Source organism: Caretta caretta, chromosome 3 (assembly GCF_965140235.1).
Source record: "Caretta caretta isolate rCarCar2 chromosome 3, rCarCar1.hap1, whole genome shotgun sequence".
Taxonomy (NCBI): Eukaryota; Metazoa; Chordata; order Testudines; family Cheloniidae; genus Caretta; species Caretta caretta.
In genome coordinates, this window is record NC_134208.1 from 110,299,344 (window position 1) to 110,316,068 (window position 16,725).

General features: G+C 43.3%; 1 protein-coding gene across 1 annotated transcript in view; it reads left to right on the forward strand.

Moving 5' to 3' along the window:
* The first annotated feature begins 533 nt into the window (after positions 1–533).
* The window catches only part of UTRN (utrophin), a 577,632-nt gene continuing 561,440 nt past the window's right edge, over positions 534–16,725 (forward strand). The window contains exons 1-2 of the mRNA XM_048844328.2: positions 534–738; positions 2,285–2,451. Of these exons, the coding sequence (XP_048700285.2) occupies positions 2,373–2,451 (79 nt within the window). The 5' untranslated portion in view covers positions 534–738; positions 2,285–2,372. The remainder of the gene's footprint in view (positions 739–2,284; positions 2,452–16,725) is intronic.

Here is a 16,725-nt window from a genome sequence, read left to right on the forward strand (position 1 = left end):
ACCCACTCTGCAGGGGGAGAGCGACCGCCCCAAAAAGGAGGGCAAGCAGAGGCTGGGCTGGGGAGCTGGGTCTGGCGCCCCGTGCCGAGGATCTCCGAGGGCTGATTGCCAGGGCAGGCGGTCACATGATGCTGCCACGCCACTTTCCCATCGCCAGCTTGCAGCAGCCGCCGCCGCCACTGCTCTAGCCGGAGGGCGGGGAGAGGGGAGCTGGGAACAAACAAAGTTCCAGGCGCAGCAGCAGCTGGGAGCACTCGCAGCCCGGGCGCTGCCTGTCCCGCCACCTCTTGCTCGCTTGCTCGGAGGGAAGCAGGCGCGCGCGGTTAGCGCCAGCCCTGCCCGGAGTCTCAGCGCCGTCCTGTCTCACCTACAAACAAAGGGGAAATCCCGGGGGCCGCAGCAGCAGCAGGAGGAGCAGCTTGTACAAAAAGTTGCTGAGAGCCCGTCTGCAAAGGGGGCAGCTGGAGCCGCTTCCTACTGCCGAGGGACGCGGCGAGAGGGCGGAGGAGGGGGCTCGGGGGTGGGAAGGTTAAGCAGGAATTCTTCAGCTGGAACAGCCTTTTTTTTATTTTTTGGTTGTTTTGTTTTGCACCCGCTGCCGCTTGTCCCGGCCCCGGCGGTGGGAAGCCCGGCCGGGCGAAGGGGAGAGGAGCTGCAGCCCGGGGTGCTTCACGCCGAGCCCGAGCTCTCTGGCCCCGGGCGTGGGGTGCAGCGGGGGCTGGGCGCGGCGTGCAGGAGGTGAGTGAGAGAGCGCTAGCCCGGGGGCGGGACGCCGGCGCCTCCGCGAGGAAGGGGGTGGGGGTGTTGTGCCCAGCTCCGGAGGGGTCCTGGCCGAGCACTCCCCCTGCGGGACTTGATTCCTCTCTCCCGGCGTGGGGAGCCGACAGCCGCCCAGCCCCGGGTGCGCGGGTGGAGAGAGCCCCCGGCACGAATGGGGGGTGGGGGGGTAACGACAGCCAGACCCTTGGAGGGGAGCCAGGGCTCACACCCTGCGTGTGGGGCCGCGGGCGGCTCGCTCGGAGCTGCAGGTGCCGTTCCCAGCCCTCGCAGCGGGGCTGGGGCGCGCGTGGGAAGAGCAATGCCCATAGCATGGTGCCCGCTGCTGGTAACGGCCTGTGGGGTTGGCAGCAGGTCCCGAGGCAGGGCCAGGGCGACGCCTGGACCCAAGGGGGTTTGGCCCCTCGCGGCTCAGGGGCCCTGCGGGCTGTGGCCGCTCTAGCGCCGACTGTGGGGGAAGATACAGACTGGGACCGTAGGTGTAAAGGTTGCTCCGGGTCACTCGGGGGCGGGGAGGGGGCAGGTGGTCGTGTGCCAGCCGAATCCCACTTGCAGCCCGCATTGTTGTTGCTCCAGTGATCTGACCTCTTGTTTGGTCACTTTCCTCTCCTCCCACCCAATGTGTTACAATTGTTTCTCAGCACATAGCATCTTGAGGCTACTTCTTTCTCTCTTCTCCTCTCGCTCTCGCTTTCTGCAGGTGTCATTTAGATGAAAACACGTTTGTGTGTGTGTGTCGGGGGTGGGGAAAGAGATGTGATTTAAGAAGAAAAAATCACGCTCTTCTTTCATGTTATGTGTCTAAACTCCGTAGGAGACAAGTAACTGAACCCCCTATATAACTTGGTGAGGAATATTTATATAAAGTTTGGGAACCTATCCAGGCTCTGGGGTAGAGGGCAAACTGCTTCCTTTATAATTTGCGCACCAGTAAGGGTTAATCCAGCCCGTCTGAGTTTGTTTCTGTTCTGTGGAGCGGGACTAGCAAGTGATGAGGGTAATGTTCTTAATAGTGGTTTGATTAGTGTTGCATTGGAAGAAATGTGGAACTGATTTCCAAATACCTAAGATTTTAAAAGTTAGGTATACAATGTTGATAGTCCAATTATGATAAGCTTCATAATTCTTGATCTTTGCCCCAAAGTCTGTCTTTGATGTCCCAAGTAAATTTAAAGTGTAATGACTTCACTTTCATTTCACTTGTATGTTTTGCACTTCCCAGTAGACTAACATTAAGCAGTTTCCTTGGCTGTGTTTTTTCTTTCTGACTTGTACTCGGAGTAGAAAACAAATTTGAATCTTTGTTTGTTATGTTAAAATGTTCTTTAATTGGAAGAGGAACAGAACTTTTTAATGACAGTGATATTTATAACATTTGATATACACTGAAAACATGTATGAATGTCAAGCATATACCATTGTTCACATGTATAGATTTTAATAATAATTTCTGGTTTAATATATGGAATGATCAATTTTTAACTACTTTTTTCCTTCTATATTTTAGGTGTTAATGGTAAACCAGTCCTGTACATAGGAACTGTTTTTGGAAGGGTTTAGAGTATACCAGCGAAGAACTTCAAGGCTGTACAAGAATGGCTGCGGTTTCAGATCAAGAGGAAGGACCTGGTGGAGGACACAATGAATTCAGTGATATCATTAAGTCCAGATCTGGTAGGTTGAAGAAAAACAAAATTCTATATCTCTTTCTTTATAGACCATTGATTATGAAAATGCATCACATAATGTGAGACAAACTGTGTTTAATTGACAAGTTCCTAGTCTCTGTTTGCCAGAAGCTGGGAACTGGCCACTGGGGATGGATCACCTGGTGATTACCTGTTCTGTTCATTCCCTGTGGGGCACCAGGCATTAGCCAGTTCATGCTCAAATAAATTGGTTAGTCTCTACGATGCCACAAGTACTCCTTTTCTTTTTGCGAATACAGACTAACACGGCTGTTCCTCTGAAACCTGTCAGAAGATAGAATACTGGGCTAGATGGAGCTTTGGTCTGACCCAGTAGGGCCTGTTCTTATGTTCTTAAGTTCCTGCGACTTTTTTTGTCTTTCTGTATGTTTGTGTAGCGTCTAGCACACGGAGGCACTGATTCTAACTGGAGTTTATTGATACAACTGAAATATGTGTGTGCGTGTGTATGTATAAAAATAATTGGATATCTCTACATTGGTAACCAAATCTTTTTATTTAAGCTCCACCTCCTGCATTATAATTACCTCTGCTTTTGTAAATAAGCATGTGTTTAAATAAGTGCGCTTATGCAACCAAGTTTTGGCGGCTGCTTCTGTGTTTATTTCAAGCTGGGGAGAATGGCTATTACAGGGTTGCAACACTGTAAGGTGCTTTACATGTTTAATAGTACTCTGTAAAAATTAATCTACTTTTTTTGATCTGCTGCTGTTGTCTCACTTTAGCACCACAGGTGTGTCTTGCACCAAAACCATTTGTGTCAAAGAAACAGTTTCTGGCTAATGTTCTTTTCAGAACTATTTTTAAATGTTCTGCTTATGGGTCCTTTTGTAGTTCCTATCACTGTTGTATGTGAGTGCTTCACAGACATTAATGAAGTTATTCTTAAAATATGTTTATGAAGTAGGGAACTATTATTACCCTGTTCTACAGATTGGTGGCACAGAAAGGTGAAATGACTTGCTTAAGGGCACCCAGGAAATCTTTTTGCAGAAACAAAAACTGAATACGCTCCAATCCCTAATTCAGTGTTTTATCCTAAAGGCTGTCTTTTGTCTCCTAAAGGCAGACGATTTGATATCCACAATGTAACAAACTGGAACTTTTCCAATTATTTATGAATAGTAACAAAATGGCTTCGTAATTACAAAATATATTTGTGTCTTAGTGCAAATGCAGATAGATCAGACTCAAAATTATGTATATGCAATTAGTATAATCAGGTTATTTATATCTATCTATCTATCAAATTAAGTAGGATATAAATTTGGGACCAGATCCAAAGCCCATTGAAATCAATGGCAATCTTTTAATTGATTTCAGATGTCTTTGCATCAGGCCTTTGGTGAACACAGCTTAGTTTTAGGAATCTCCACTTTTTTTTTCTTCGTAGTGCACAAGTTCAGAGTGTGGAAAATTTTTCTTAACTTCTGGAAGTGCAGTTTGTGAAACAATATTTGTGGTTTCATTCAGATATTTTCCAAATTCTGGACTATATTTGACCTGGTTGGAAATGTCTACTATAAGCCAAGGAGTCTGGGTTGGTGAGCACCTGGTTTTTTGTGTGTGTTTTGTGTAGCTCACGAAAGCTTATGCTCAAATAAATTTTTTAGTCTCTACGGTGCCCCAAGTCTTCCTTTTCTTTTAACAAATACTGTAATTTTTGCAGGCATTTTGCGGAATCATTGCTGTATTTCATGAGTCCTCTGTATAAATAGAATGTGCTGTAATTTCTGTTCTGATATGGACCTACACCTATCTACAGTAGGCCTTTTTACTTCTCTCATCTCATAAATTAATTATATATTTAAGATCTGTTTATACTAAAATCAGAAATGACTTAATTCAACTTTAGCCTAAATGAAAAATGGGATTTTTTTTTTTTAATCCTGTTTTCAAAACCCCTAAGGACTAAATTTGGCTCTCAGATATGCAGCATGCATCGCTACACATTTTAAAGTTAATTATTACACTGCATAGCTGAGATCTGAACCAGCCCGTCTAACTAAGCCTGTAGGAGTGATTTTTTTTTTTTTTAATGAGAGGGACATAATCTATCCAAGTATAGACAGCAACAAAGTAAAGGCTAATTGCCAGGTTTAAAATATATATTTTGCATACTTTTCCCCTCCTCTTACCCCACTGAAAAAAGAAAAATGCTAAGTTAAAGCGATATTCATGTTGGCACTTTAATGGGAAAGAACCCAGTGTTCCATTTATCATTTGTATTTTCAGTTTGGGTTGCTGTTCATGATAGAGATACAAATGGTCAAAGTCCAACAAAAATATTACTGTAAAATAATTCACTTCTCATAAAATGCTCCCTAATTATTTGTAACAGCTGACTTCACAAATATATTTTTGGGAGGATATGGGATGGGACAAGATAGAGATTAGAGATGTAAGTATGCATGCACAACTTTTCATTAATAGTGGAAGCAAGAAAACAGCTGCTTGTCAGAATTTTCTTTATAAGTCAATTTTAAATTTTCAGAATATTTGTTTAAAATGTCTCATTACTGTAGCGCAGATTTTTTTTTAATAGGGATTTTAAAAAAGCAGCTAATTTGAGTCCTCTGTGGGAGGGTAATATATAGTGCCACTTATAAGTAGGATTGGCAGAATTCAATCTTTCTATTTTTTATAATTTTGACAAATATCAGTGTGTACTTTAAAGCATTTTTATCAATTTACATTTTCACTGTTGTGGAAAAGCATTGGGGGAATCACACAATGGGTAAGGGCCAGACAATAATAAATGACCATAGACCCTGAGGTTCAAAAAGTTAAACTTTTTTGCAACTTTTCTCCCATTCATTGTTTTTGTTCTTTTTCTAACTAAACAAAGCTGCCAGACAAGATGTTTAAGATGCCTGGATTATTTTAATAATTTAGGGAGCAAAATTTAGCAGTGAAATAGTAACTTGTGTTCAGTGGAATGTCCAGTATTTCAAAAAGGGGGCAGCAAGGAAAGAATGCAGACCAGCAAAAAGTTTTCGCTGCCTGTGAGTGTATAATATAATCCTCAGAAAACAATCAAACTGAGTACATGACCAATCTTTGTAAGATTTGCTGCTTTAATTAGCTGGCTTTGGAAAATTCAGAAGCAGATCGTATGAATGCATAGAAAATTATAGAAATAGCTATTTGAGCTAAAATGGTGTTTACTCATGTTAATTTATTAAAATATGTCAGGCCTTACAGATCTGCTAGGATATGTCGCATGCATAGCAGTGCATTTGTCTTCTGTTATTTCTCAATATTACGGAATTAAAAATGAACTAGAACTTACTTTAAATATACAATTCTAAAGAAAAACGTAGAAAAATAAGTGCACTATACAGTTGGAGGATGGGAAGAATGAATAATCTGTAGAAATACCATATGATATGTATTTGCCATAAAAGTACAAAAAACTAAGTACTAAAAAAATAAGATGGAACAATTTAAAAAAGTCGTTTACACAAAGAAAAAGAATCCTGGGTTACACAGTTTCATAACCAATTTGCAGGGGGATAGATCTTTTTATATGCCTACCTTTTAAAAATAAAACCTTAGTGTCTGCGAAACTGTATCATAAGAATATTTGGAAAAATATTAACGTTTATAGAAAAGTTTTAGTTCAAGATCTAGTTCTGTCATTCAAAGATTAAATTCACTGTGCATGGGAATTCTTGTACGTTCAGATTGTGAGGGTGGTACATCATATTTTTGGATTAGTAAGACCTACCCAGTACATAAATGGCTCTAAACACATTATTGAATGCATTACCAATACTGTCTTGTTCAGTAAGAAAGCATATTCTAAGACAGTGATACAAAGGCCACAGAAGTGCAAGTCATAAATGCTTGAGAATACCCTAGTTTGTTTGACTAATCATAAACACATTTGGTTTCATTCAGTAACCTTTCTTGTAAAGCATAATACTAAAGAAGAGTCTTTTGAGGGTGTGAGGTGTTGTGTTTTTTTTAAAGTATGTCTAATTAGGATTTATTAGTTATAATCAAATTTTGGGAGAGACTCTACATAGACTAGACAAATATAGGCACATACTCTGATTAGATAGTGTATTAAAGCTGTTTTGCGTAATGGATTTTATTTTTTTTAAATCTATTGTATGTTTAGAATAACATATGATTGTGACCAAAACTATACTGAGTAATAACTATTTTAACCCTGGCAACTACATGGAAGCCAACCCAAGGTTTGCAGAAGAACTGTATTTACTGTTAACCTCTCTTCTTAGGGTACATCTACAGTATGAAATTATTCTATTGGAATTTTTGGAAGCAATTTTTATACATTTGGTCTTTGTGTGTCCCCACTAAGCGCATGAATTGGGCGGCGTGCATCCACAGTACTGAGGCTAGCATCAAATGTCAGAGCGGTGCACTATGGGTAGCTAATCTGCAGTCCCTGCCACCCATTGGAATTCTGGGATAAGCTCCCAGTGCATGATGGGGCAAAAATGGTCTCGTGGGTGTTTCTGGGTGTGTCTCAGTCGCTCCTCCCTCTGAAAGCTATGGCAGACCATCATTTCGCGCCTTTTTGGCGTGCAGATGCCATACTGCTTTCAGCAGACGGTGCAGTATGGTGCACCACTGCTCTCCTGCTACTATGAATCCACCTCACATTTCCTCTCGTCTTCCTATGTAATCTCTATAATATCTACTTTCTTTTCCTCGTCAACTGCTTCTGCTGCCAACTCTGCTCAGCCATCGTGAACCGAGCAGCACAGCTTCCGCTGCCAACTCTGCTCTCCCACTCTTGCTGCGCTACTGAGCCTCTCCATGTTGTCTGCCCTGGGCTCCTGCCTCCTTGAAAGCTACCGAAGACAACCATTTCCCACCTCTGTTTGACACTTGTGAACTTGAACAGCACCTCTTCCGCTGCCACTCTGCTCTCATACGTTTCGCACCCTTTTTCCAGGATTACCCTGCAGGCACCATAGCGCGGCAAGCATGGAGCCCGTTCAGGTCTCCACTGCAGTTTTCACCATTGTAAATACCTCGTGCATTAACCAGCTGTACGTGCAGTACTTGCAAAACCAGGTGAGGAAGCGATGACCGCGCGATTACGATACTGATGAGGACAAGGACACAGACGTTCCTAGAAGCACGGCATGTGGTGATTGAGAGATCATGGTGGCGTTGAGCCAGGTTCATGCTGTGGAACGCTGATTCTGGGTGTGGGAAACCAGCACAGACTGGTGGGACCACATAGTGTTGCAGATATGGGATGATTCCCAGTGGCTGCGAAACTTACATGTGCGTAGGGCCACTTTCGTGGAACTTCGTGATTTGCTGTCCCCTGCCCTGAAGCACAAAGACACCAAAATGAGAGCAGCCCTCATGGTTGAGAAGCGAGTGGCCATAGCCCTGTGGAAGTGTGCAATGCCCAACAGCTACCGGTCAGTCGCGAATCGGTTTGGAGTGGGCAAATCTACTGTGGGGGCTGCTGTGCTGCAAGTAGCCCATGCAATCATTGACTAGCTGCTATAAAGGGTAGTGACTATGGAAAATGTGCAGACCACTGTGGATGGCTTTAATGTGCTGGGGTTCCCTAACTGTGGTGGGGCGATAGGGATATGCGTTCCGTCTATCTTGGCCCTGGCACACCGCTGCGGCCAGTACGTAAACTGCAAGGGGTACTCTTCCATGGTGCTGCAAGCACTGGTGGATCACAAGGGACCTTTCACCGACATCAGCGTGGGATGGCTGGGAAAGGTGCATGACACTCGCATCTTCAGGAACTCTGGTCTGTTTGAACAGCTGCAGGAAGGGACTTATTTTCCAGACCATAAAATTACTGTTGGGGATGTTGAAATGCCTATAGTTATCCTCGGGGACCCAGCCTACCCCTTAATGCCATGGCTCATGAAGCTGTACACAGGCACCGTGGACAGTAGTAAGGAGGAACTACAGGTTGAGCAAGTGCAGAATGGTGGTAGAATGTGTGTTTGGATGTTTGAAAGCGCGCTGGCGCAGTTTACTGACTCGGTTAGATCTCAGCACAACCAATATTCCAATTGTAATTGCTGCTTGTTGTATGCTCCACAATATCTGTGAGAGTAAAGGGGAGACGTTTATGGTGGGGTGAGAGGTTGAGGCAACTTGCCTGGTGGCCAGTTTCGCACAGCCAGACAACAGAGCCATTAGAAGAGCGTAGCAGGGTGCACTGTGCATCAGAGAAGCTTTGAAAGCCAGTTTCATGACTGGCAGGGTATGGTGTGACAGTTGTTTGTTTTTCTTGAAATTATCCGCTCCGTGTGTGGTTAAAAAAAAAAAAAGTCACAATGGTTTAAAAACAGTTCTTTATTATTTCTTGCACAACACATTGAGAGAAATGAGAAGGTAGACCGGGGAAGCGGGGGGAGATTCGGTTAGGGGGGTTGAGGGGAAGGGAAGGACAAATCCGGAAACCAAATCAAAATGTAGGATATGTCAGCCTTCTGGTGCTTGTGTAATCCTCTGGGATTGAGTGTGTGGGTCCCCATAGCCTTCTTTCCCACCCCTGTGTTCTTGAACGTCTGGGTGAGGACGCTGTGGAAGTTGGGGAGGAGGGAGGACAGTTACACGGGGGTTGCAGTGGCAGTCCGTGGTCTTGCTGCCTTTCCTTCATTGGATCCACCATACAGCAGAGCATGTCAGTTTGCTCCCCCATGAGCTTGAGCATAGCATCTTGCCTGCTCTCATCGTGTGCGTCCCTCCTCTCTTTGCGTTCATTGAACGCTTTATGGGACTCCGCAGTTGTTTGCCTCCACACATTCAGCTGGACCCTATCATTGCTGGAGGACTGCATGAGCTCAGCAAACATGTCGTCCTCAGTTTGTTTTTTCCGCCTTCTAATCTGGACCAGCCTCTGGGACGGAGTAGATAAGGGCGTTGAAACATTTGCACCTGTGGGAGGAGGAAAAGGGAGGGTAGTATTTTAAAAGATACATTTTAGAGAACAAAGAGGACACTTTCTATGAATTGCCTGTTGCACTGAGAACGTGTGCTGGGTACTTTCTGTACAAGGTCCCATTTTGCCTCATACTGAAGTGCCTGCCCCTTTGGTGTGAGTAAGCCATCACGCGTGGCAGGGCAACGGAATTCAGCTTGCAGGCAACCATGGTAAGCCCTAGGGGCATGCGGGGTTCTGCTGCTTCCGCATTCATTTCAATGCTTTCAAACTGCCGCGCCCCCTTTCCCATAGCAAGCAATGCCTGGTGGGCTTGCCATATAAAGAGGGCCTGCGGGCTCTCTGGGATGATTGCTTCACACAACCCCCGCACCCACCGTGTGGCTCTGAGCAGGGATGAGCCCTTTAAACTAAACGTGAACAGCCCAGCACAGCTGGGTTTCCCCACACTGCATGGCTCCTATCAGGCTCTCTCTCACCAGAAGTGCCTTCTCCAGAGTCATGGTCCGGGAGCCCGCCTTGGGAGTCGGGGGAGGCTATTGGCTCCAGCGTTAAGAATAGTTCCTGGTTGGGGGGGAAAACGCATTCCCCACTTGCCACCTGTGCACTATCGTCCTCTTCGTCCTCCAATAACTCATCCTCCTTGCTCCGTGCAACTCCCCCGTTGCAGGTGTCTGCAGACAGTGGTGGGGTAGTGGTGTCGTCACCCACTATTATTGCACGCAGCTCACGGTAGAAGCTGTATGTATGGGGCTGTGACCCAGAGCACCCGTTCGCCTCCTTGGCTTTTTGGTACACTTGCCTGAGCTCCTTGACTTTTGTACGACACTGCTCTGTGCCCCTGGAGTAGCCTCTTTCCGTCATGGCCCTGGAGACTTTAGTGTACGTATTTGCGTGTGTGGGTGGTTTTTTGGAATGTAGTTCTGCTATAACCGATTCATCTCCCCAACATGCAGTGAGATCCAGTACCTCCTGTTTGGACCATGCTGGCGCTCGTCTGCGAATCCGGGACTGTGTGGTCTCTTGTGATGGTGGACTCTGCATGGTCGCTTGTGCTGATGAGCTCGCCACGGTGACCAAACAGGAAATGAAATTCAAAAGTTCCCGGGGCTTTTACTGCCCACCTGGCTAGTGCATTGGAGTTGACAGTGTTGTCCAGAGCAGTCACAAATGAGCATTCTGGGATAGCTCCCGGAGGCCAATAACGTCAAATTGCATCCTGTAATCCGGAACTGCAATCTTGATTTTTACCGCTACTCCACTTGCTGAGGTGGAGTACAGAAACTGGATTAAAGAGCCCTGTAAATCGAAAAACTGTTTGGCCGTGTGGACGGAATCAGTTTTATTTTGAATTAACTTGGCTAATTCAAAGAAATAACCGTGTACTGTAGAACAGTCCTTAGTGTGCAAATATTAGTTGTGTGGGGTGTGTGTTTGTTTTTTTTCTTGAAAAATGATAGCATATCTGTCAATTGAATGGTTATATTGTGTTTTTAAGTAAAATATTTACCATTTTATATAGGGTATTCCAGGCATCTGGAGACATTAAATGGGCATAGCTCAAACTTTACATATGTCTGTATTATTCCTTAAAACAAAAATCATTTTAATGGATATGTTTTCCATAACACAAACAATTTTTATATGTAATCTAGAATGTAGCTTTTTTTTTTTTTTGAAAAGAAGATCCTTTTGGAGAAATCGGTGCTTTTGTGTTTGGTTTTCAAACAGAAGCTTTCAAGAAGGAATGCAGGGGATGCTTGCTTTATTGTGTGTGGTGGGGTGGGAACAGTGCTGTAATCAGTGTGGTTTTTTTTTTTAAAGAACAGATTTTTTCTGTGATTAATTATGTAACACTGAGGAAAAACCCCCACTTGAAATCTGTCATGATAGTTTGAACAGTAATGTGTATATAATTAAACAGTAAGACAGACAGGCAAAACATTTCTGGAATATTACTGAGTGCCTCAGGTGCATTTTAAGGTACAAGAGTAGATTGGTAGGAGCTTAATTCTCCTGATCTAGCTTTCATTTTTAATTGTGGTTGACAGGGTCTTGGAAGAACTGATCTAAAAATTGTACTTTTATTTTGAGAGCTCTTTGGTGAGGATCACTTTTGGGAGTTGACGCTGTTGTTTGAAGAGAAGTATGACTGCTTCGTGAGGATATTTAGGTGGTCAACGGCTGTTTTGCTAAGAGATCTCCCTGCCCTGGGACATGCTTTGAGAAGGAGACATGTTCATTCCATAGTTCTTGGATGTTGGCCCATAAAACAGTGACTGTTGAATATACTGTGTGCAACACATGTCCTAATTCTGTATCTAGATATCTATCTTTTTTTACAAAAAGAAAAGGAGTACTTGTGGCTTTATGCAAGGCACTGCATTTAGCCGTATGGAGTGGAAATCTATCAACTGCATGAATGCCACAAGTACTCCTTTTCTTTTTGCGAATACAGACTAACACGGCTGTTACTCTGAAACCTGTCATTATGCAAGGTACTGCATTTAGCCGTATGGAGTGGAAATCTATCAACTGCATGAAAAAATTGGTTAGTCTCTAAGGTGCCACAAGTACTCCTTTTCTTTTTGCAAATACAGACTAACACGGCTGTTACTCTGAAACCTATCTTTTTTTAAAGTGCAAAAATTGCCAGGTGAAGCAGCTATTGACTGACTGACTGATGTAGAGGAAACCAGCTGGTTATGGTATCACTTTGAGCATTTGCACATATGTACCACTGTAGCAATCAGAAACTTGTTAAACATTAATAAAAGAATTTGAACTAGAAGGGATTGGCCTGAATCCGAAGGTGACTGAAGTCAACAGACTCCCATTGATTTCAAATGGGCTTTGGATGAGGCCTTTTCTCACTGGGGCTTCTGATTGCTTAAATTTTTTTTGGTGGTTTAAATTCAAACTGTGGGTCTATAGCAAATTAATGGGGCCTTGTGAATTTGAAAATCACATCAGGCAACAAAAATGATTAGGGGTCTGGAACACATGAGTTATGAGGAGAGGCTGAGGGAGCTGGGATTGTTTAGCCTGCAGAAGAGAAGAATGAGGGGGGATTTGATAGCTGCTTTCAACTACCTGAAAGGGGGTTCCAAAGAGGATGGCTCTAGACTGTTCTCAATGGTAGCAGATGACAGAACGAGGAGTAATGGTCTCAAGCTGCAGTGGGGGAGGTTTAGATTGGATATTAGGAAAAACTTTTTCACTAAGAGGGTGGTGAAACACTGGAATGCGTTACTTAGGGAGGTGGTAGAATCTCCTTCCTTAGAGGTTTTTAAGGTCAGGCTTGACAAAGCCCTGGCTGGGATGATTTAACTGGGAATTGGTCCTGCTTCGAGCAGGGGGTTGGACTAGATGACCTTCTGGGGTCCCTTCCAACCCTTATATTCTATGATTCTATGATCAGAAAATTTTACAGGCATTACTATTTCAGTAACCCCTGAGATTGCTAAAACTTAAAAGTTAGCAGATGTTTCTCTTTTTTTGTGTACGTATTCACTTTGTGTATAGTTATTTAGCTAGGGAGAAAATGGCTAACTGAAACAGACCTTATAAACATAAACAGGGGAGCAGCAATAGTTTTGTTATTTTAAAGGAATTTTCAAATAGTGCTTGATCAGAAACCTGGAACTTTTTAAAAATTGGTCCGTTAGAGTTGATCAATGTCCCTTAAATGCTGCTGCTACCTTATCTCTACCCCCAAGGACTCTGCAAGGCTATTTCTCCCCTTTCAGTACAATATCCGATTGTTGCACAACAAAATTTTTACTGTCGTTCCTCATTTTTAAAAATAGACATTTGAGTCTTGTTATAGGATTGGGTTCTACCAGTGTGTTTTCGGCCAAAATCTCCTTACCCCTTGTCCTTATGCAGAATACTGGATGATTTCCACACTCTACTGTAGACGGGGTGTATTTCAGTTGTTTAGTATATGTATAAATCTTTCAGGTTGAAAGATACTATATAAATGGTAAAATATTGCATTTAGCCTTTGTTGTATGGAACAACCTGTTTTGGTAGCTGTCATGACCTGTCACTAATATCTCATTATTTTGTTACTCCCCTGTATCAGTCTGTTGTGATTTGCCTTATATTTAGACTGTCCCTTCCCAAAGGAGCTTACAATCTTTTTGTTCTGTGTGTTGTACAGAAATCTGGTTTGATTTCACCTCTCTGAGCAGAATTTCCTACTTCCAAACCTGACTTGATTGCCTGGCTGAAATGAGTGGAAGGGTCGTGGGTACTGGATATCCTGGTCTATGACTGGCATTATGGTAATACAAATAAATAGCGGTCAGTGCATTAACAAATTGCACTCCCATGCAGGAGTGCTGTGATGGAGAGACAAAAACCAAACAAGCTTCACTGTATATTGCACTAGAATTGCAACCACTGAGAAGTTTGAGGTGGGGACAGGGAGGGTCCCTCTTCCTCAAATTCTTAACCTATTTTTGGTTCCCATCAATATAATTGCAGGTCTCATGTATTTTCACATCTCCTTCTGCTTTTAATGGCTACAGTGTCTTTACCACTGTTTTTGCGAGCCGTGAATCTTCATATCTAGCTTCTTTATTTCCTGGAATTGTATAAGTAATAGATTTTAAGCAAACATATTTCCCATATTTATGACAGACCGATTCAAAGGAAAGTGAAAACACAAGTATAGGTAACATGCCTGGACAGACCACTGACATTCTTTGTCAACCCTACCCCCCTAACTAACACACTCTCTTTTGGGGAAGATTTTAGCATTCACAAGTTTGAGAGCGGGGCGGGGATGAGTCTAATCAAATGTGGAAACATATTAATTCTCTCTATCCTACATATAATGTTCTTAAAGATTGTGGTACTGTACTGGTATATACTAAAGCCATTTAGCAAGGCTTAGCTATGTCACTACTGGCATCTTTCATAAAATTACTTACCTTTCCTCTCACTGAAAACTCCTCCTAGTAGAGTAAACACTCTTGATTATACCAGGCACAATGTGTCACACGTCTATGAAAAGGGAAGAGCAAGGCAATGTTTTAACTAACACTTTTGGTTTTGGAGGACTGGCAAAGAGCCTGGGAAAATTATAATTCAGTGTGTTTGGGGGGTGGGGAACAGAGGGAGAACAAATTGACTGTGACCATCTTTCTATCCTCCAGCTGATACAGATGCTCTGCTGTGAAATATCTGTAGATGTATATATTATGCATGTTCTGAATACGTTATTCTGCCTTCATTGTGATGGAGAGTAACCCTCCCTTGATGGAAATTCAAAAGTCCGAAGAGAGCAGCTGTTCCTCCTCCTGCATACTGAAATGCTCCCAGCTTGGTGTAGGGGAGAGTTGCACTTACTGCAGCTGGCATAAAACAACAATCTAAACTATGACTAAGGTGTGTTGTGTGTACTGTGTTTTTTTTTTTTTTTTTGGCAGCCAGGGGCTGTGGTTTCCTTTGGTGGACTTATGTTGATGAAAGGATAACTTAATGGTCAGCGCATATCAGGAGTCTGGTTTTCTCTATTAAATTTCTGGAATTAAGAATGGATACACAATGAACTAGCATTTCAGAAAGTGATTATTTTATTCAAAGTGAAGGGAGGGAATTTTAAAAGTAACTGCAAAAGTTACTGGGCAGATAGATAAATAAACCTCTGTGGGGACTAGAGAGAAAATTGTGTGGAATCATTTCCATTAGCCAAGACCATGGGATTATTCAAGAAACTGCAGTTTTATAAATGCCAGCAGCTGCCAAATGCAGTGTAGTTGTAGCTGTGTTGGTCCCAGGATATTAAAGAGATGGGTGGGTGAGGTAATATCTTTTACTGGACTAACTTCTGTTGGGGAGAGAGAGACGAGCTTTCAGACTTACACAGAGCTCTTCTTCGGCCCGGGAAACGTACTGTCACAGCTCAATACAAGGCAGAACAGCTGTAGAGGCAGTGGAAACTCTGAATGGAGACAGAATAAAGGAACACTTAAAAAACACTTTGCAGGGGAAGGTATAACATGATCTGATGGCTGAAAGTTGAACCTAGACACATTCAGACTCAAAATAAGAGGTCAATTTTTGACAGTGCGAATAATGAACCATTGGAACAATTTATGAAGGGTCAAGGCGGATTCTTCATTACTAACAATTTTTAAATAGAGATTGGCAGTTTTTTGAAAAGATCTGCTCTAGGAATTATATTGGGGAAGACTAGATCATGATGGTCCCTTCTGGCCTTGGAATCTGTGAATGTGAAAACTGCGATTTGTTTAGGACATGTCTGAGTTATTTTTAAGGGACGGTCAAGAAATCTGATACAGTGATTGGATAAAGTAATGAGAAAATTGACCTGAGGAAGTCATGCATAACTGACTTGGACTTGAGGAAGGCTTATACAGAAGCTTAGCTAATGTTTGGGGGGTGGGGAAGGAAACAAACCAAGCCAAAATGAGGAAATGCCAAACAGATTACGCAAAGCAATAAAGTATGGGGCAGAGGAGAGGGTCAGTTACCTTGTGCATCTGCTGGGCTTGGCAGAATGAGGGGGCTGCTGGGGAGCTGATTACTGTCCCCAGGGGTGCCCCCTCCCCTCCCAGGTTAGAGAAGCTAAGGGGCTCTAGTTGAACTCTGGTCCCTCCTGCAGCACATCTCTCCCCACTCCTGAGATAGAGGCTGCAAAGTAGAAGGTGTCAGAGCCAGTTCTGTGCTTGTGGGGCCTCCCACACGCTGGAGAAGAAGTGTGGATATCCTCAGCTGGCTACGGGCAATTTCTCTCCCTTTTCCTTGCCTGTGCAATACAGAGGGAACAGAGCAGGTTTGAGAATCTAACTCACTGTACCTAGAAAAGGATATTCCAAAACTGGAAATCATGACAGAAGACTATCTACAGAAAGTGTACTGTAGCTGCAGTTTCCTCTAGTGTCCAGAAATCCTATTAGTGTGAGGTTCAGAGTACTCCTGCACAATATACTCCTCCTTTCTGATTTGGCTGAACAATTTTGAATGTGGGCCTCAGTAGCATAAGAGGAGCTGTTAAGTGAAAGGGCATCGCATGGACTAGAGTAGTGATGGCATTAAAAAGTATTCACTGTACAGTCTAGAAAAAGCTTTACACCTCTACCCCCTTATTATTTATTGTTATTTATTTATTAGGATTTTAAAATATAAATCCTTCCTTAAAAATCCCTTTCAGTTATGCGTACAAAAAAACTTGATAACGTCAAGGCTGCTGATGTGCTGAGATCACTGTTTGTTATGCTGACCAGTATTGTCTCATTGTTTCCTTGTACTCCCCTATCTGTCTGTCCATCTCTTGTCTTATGCTCAGTCTCTGCTCCCAAA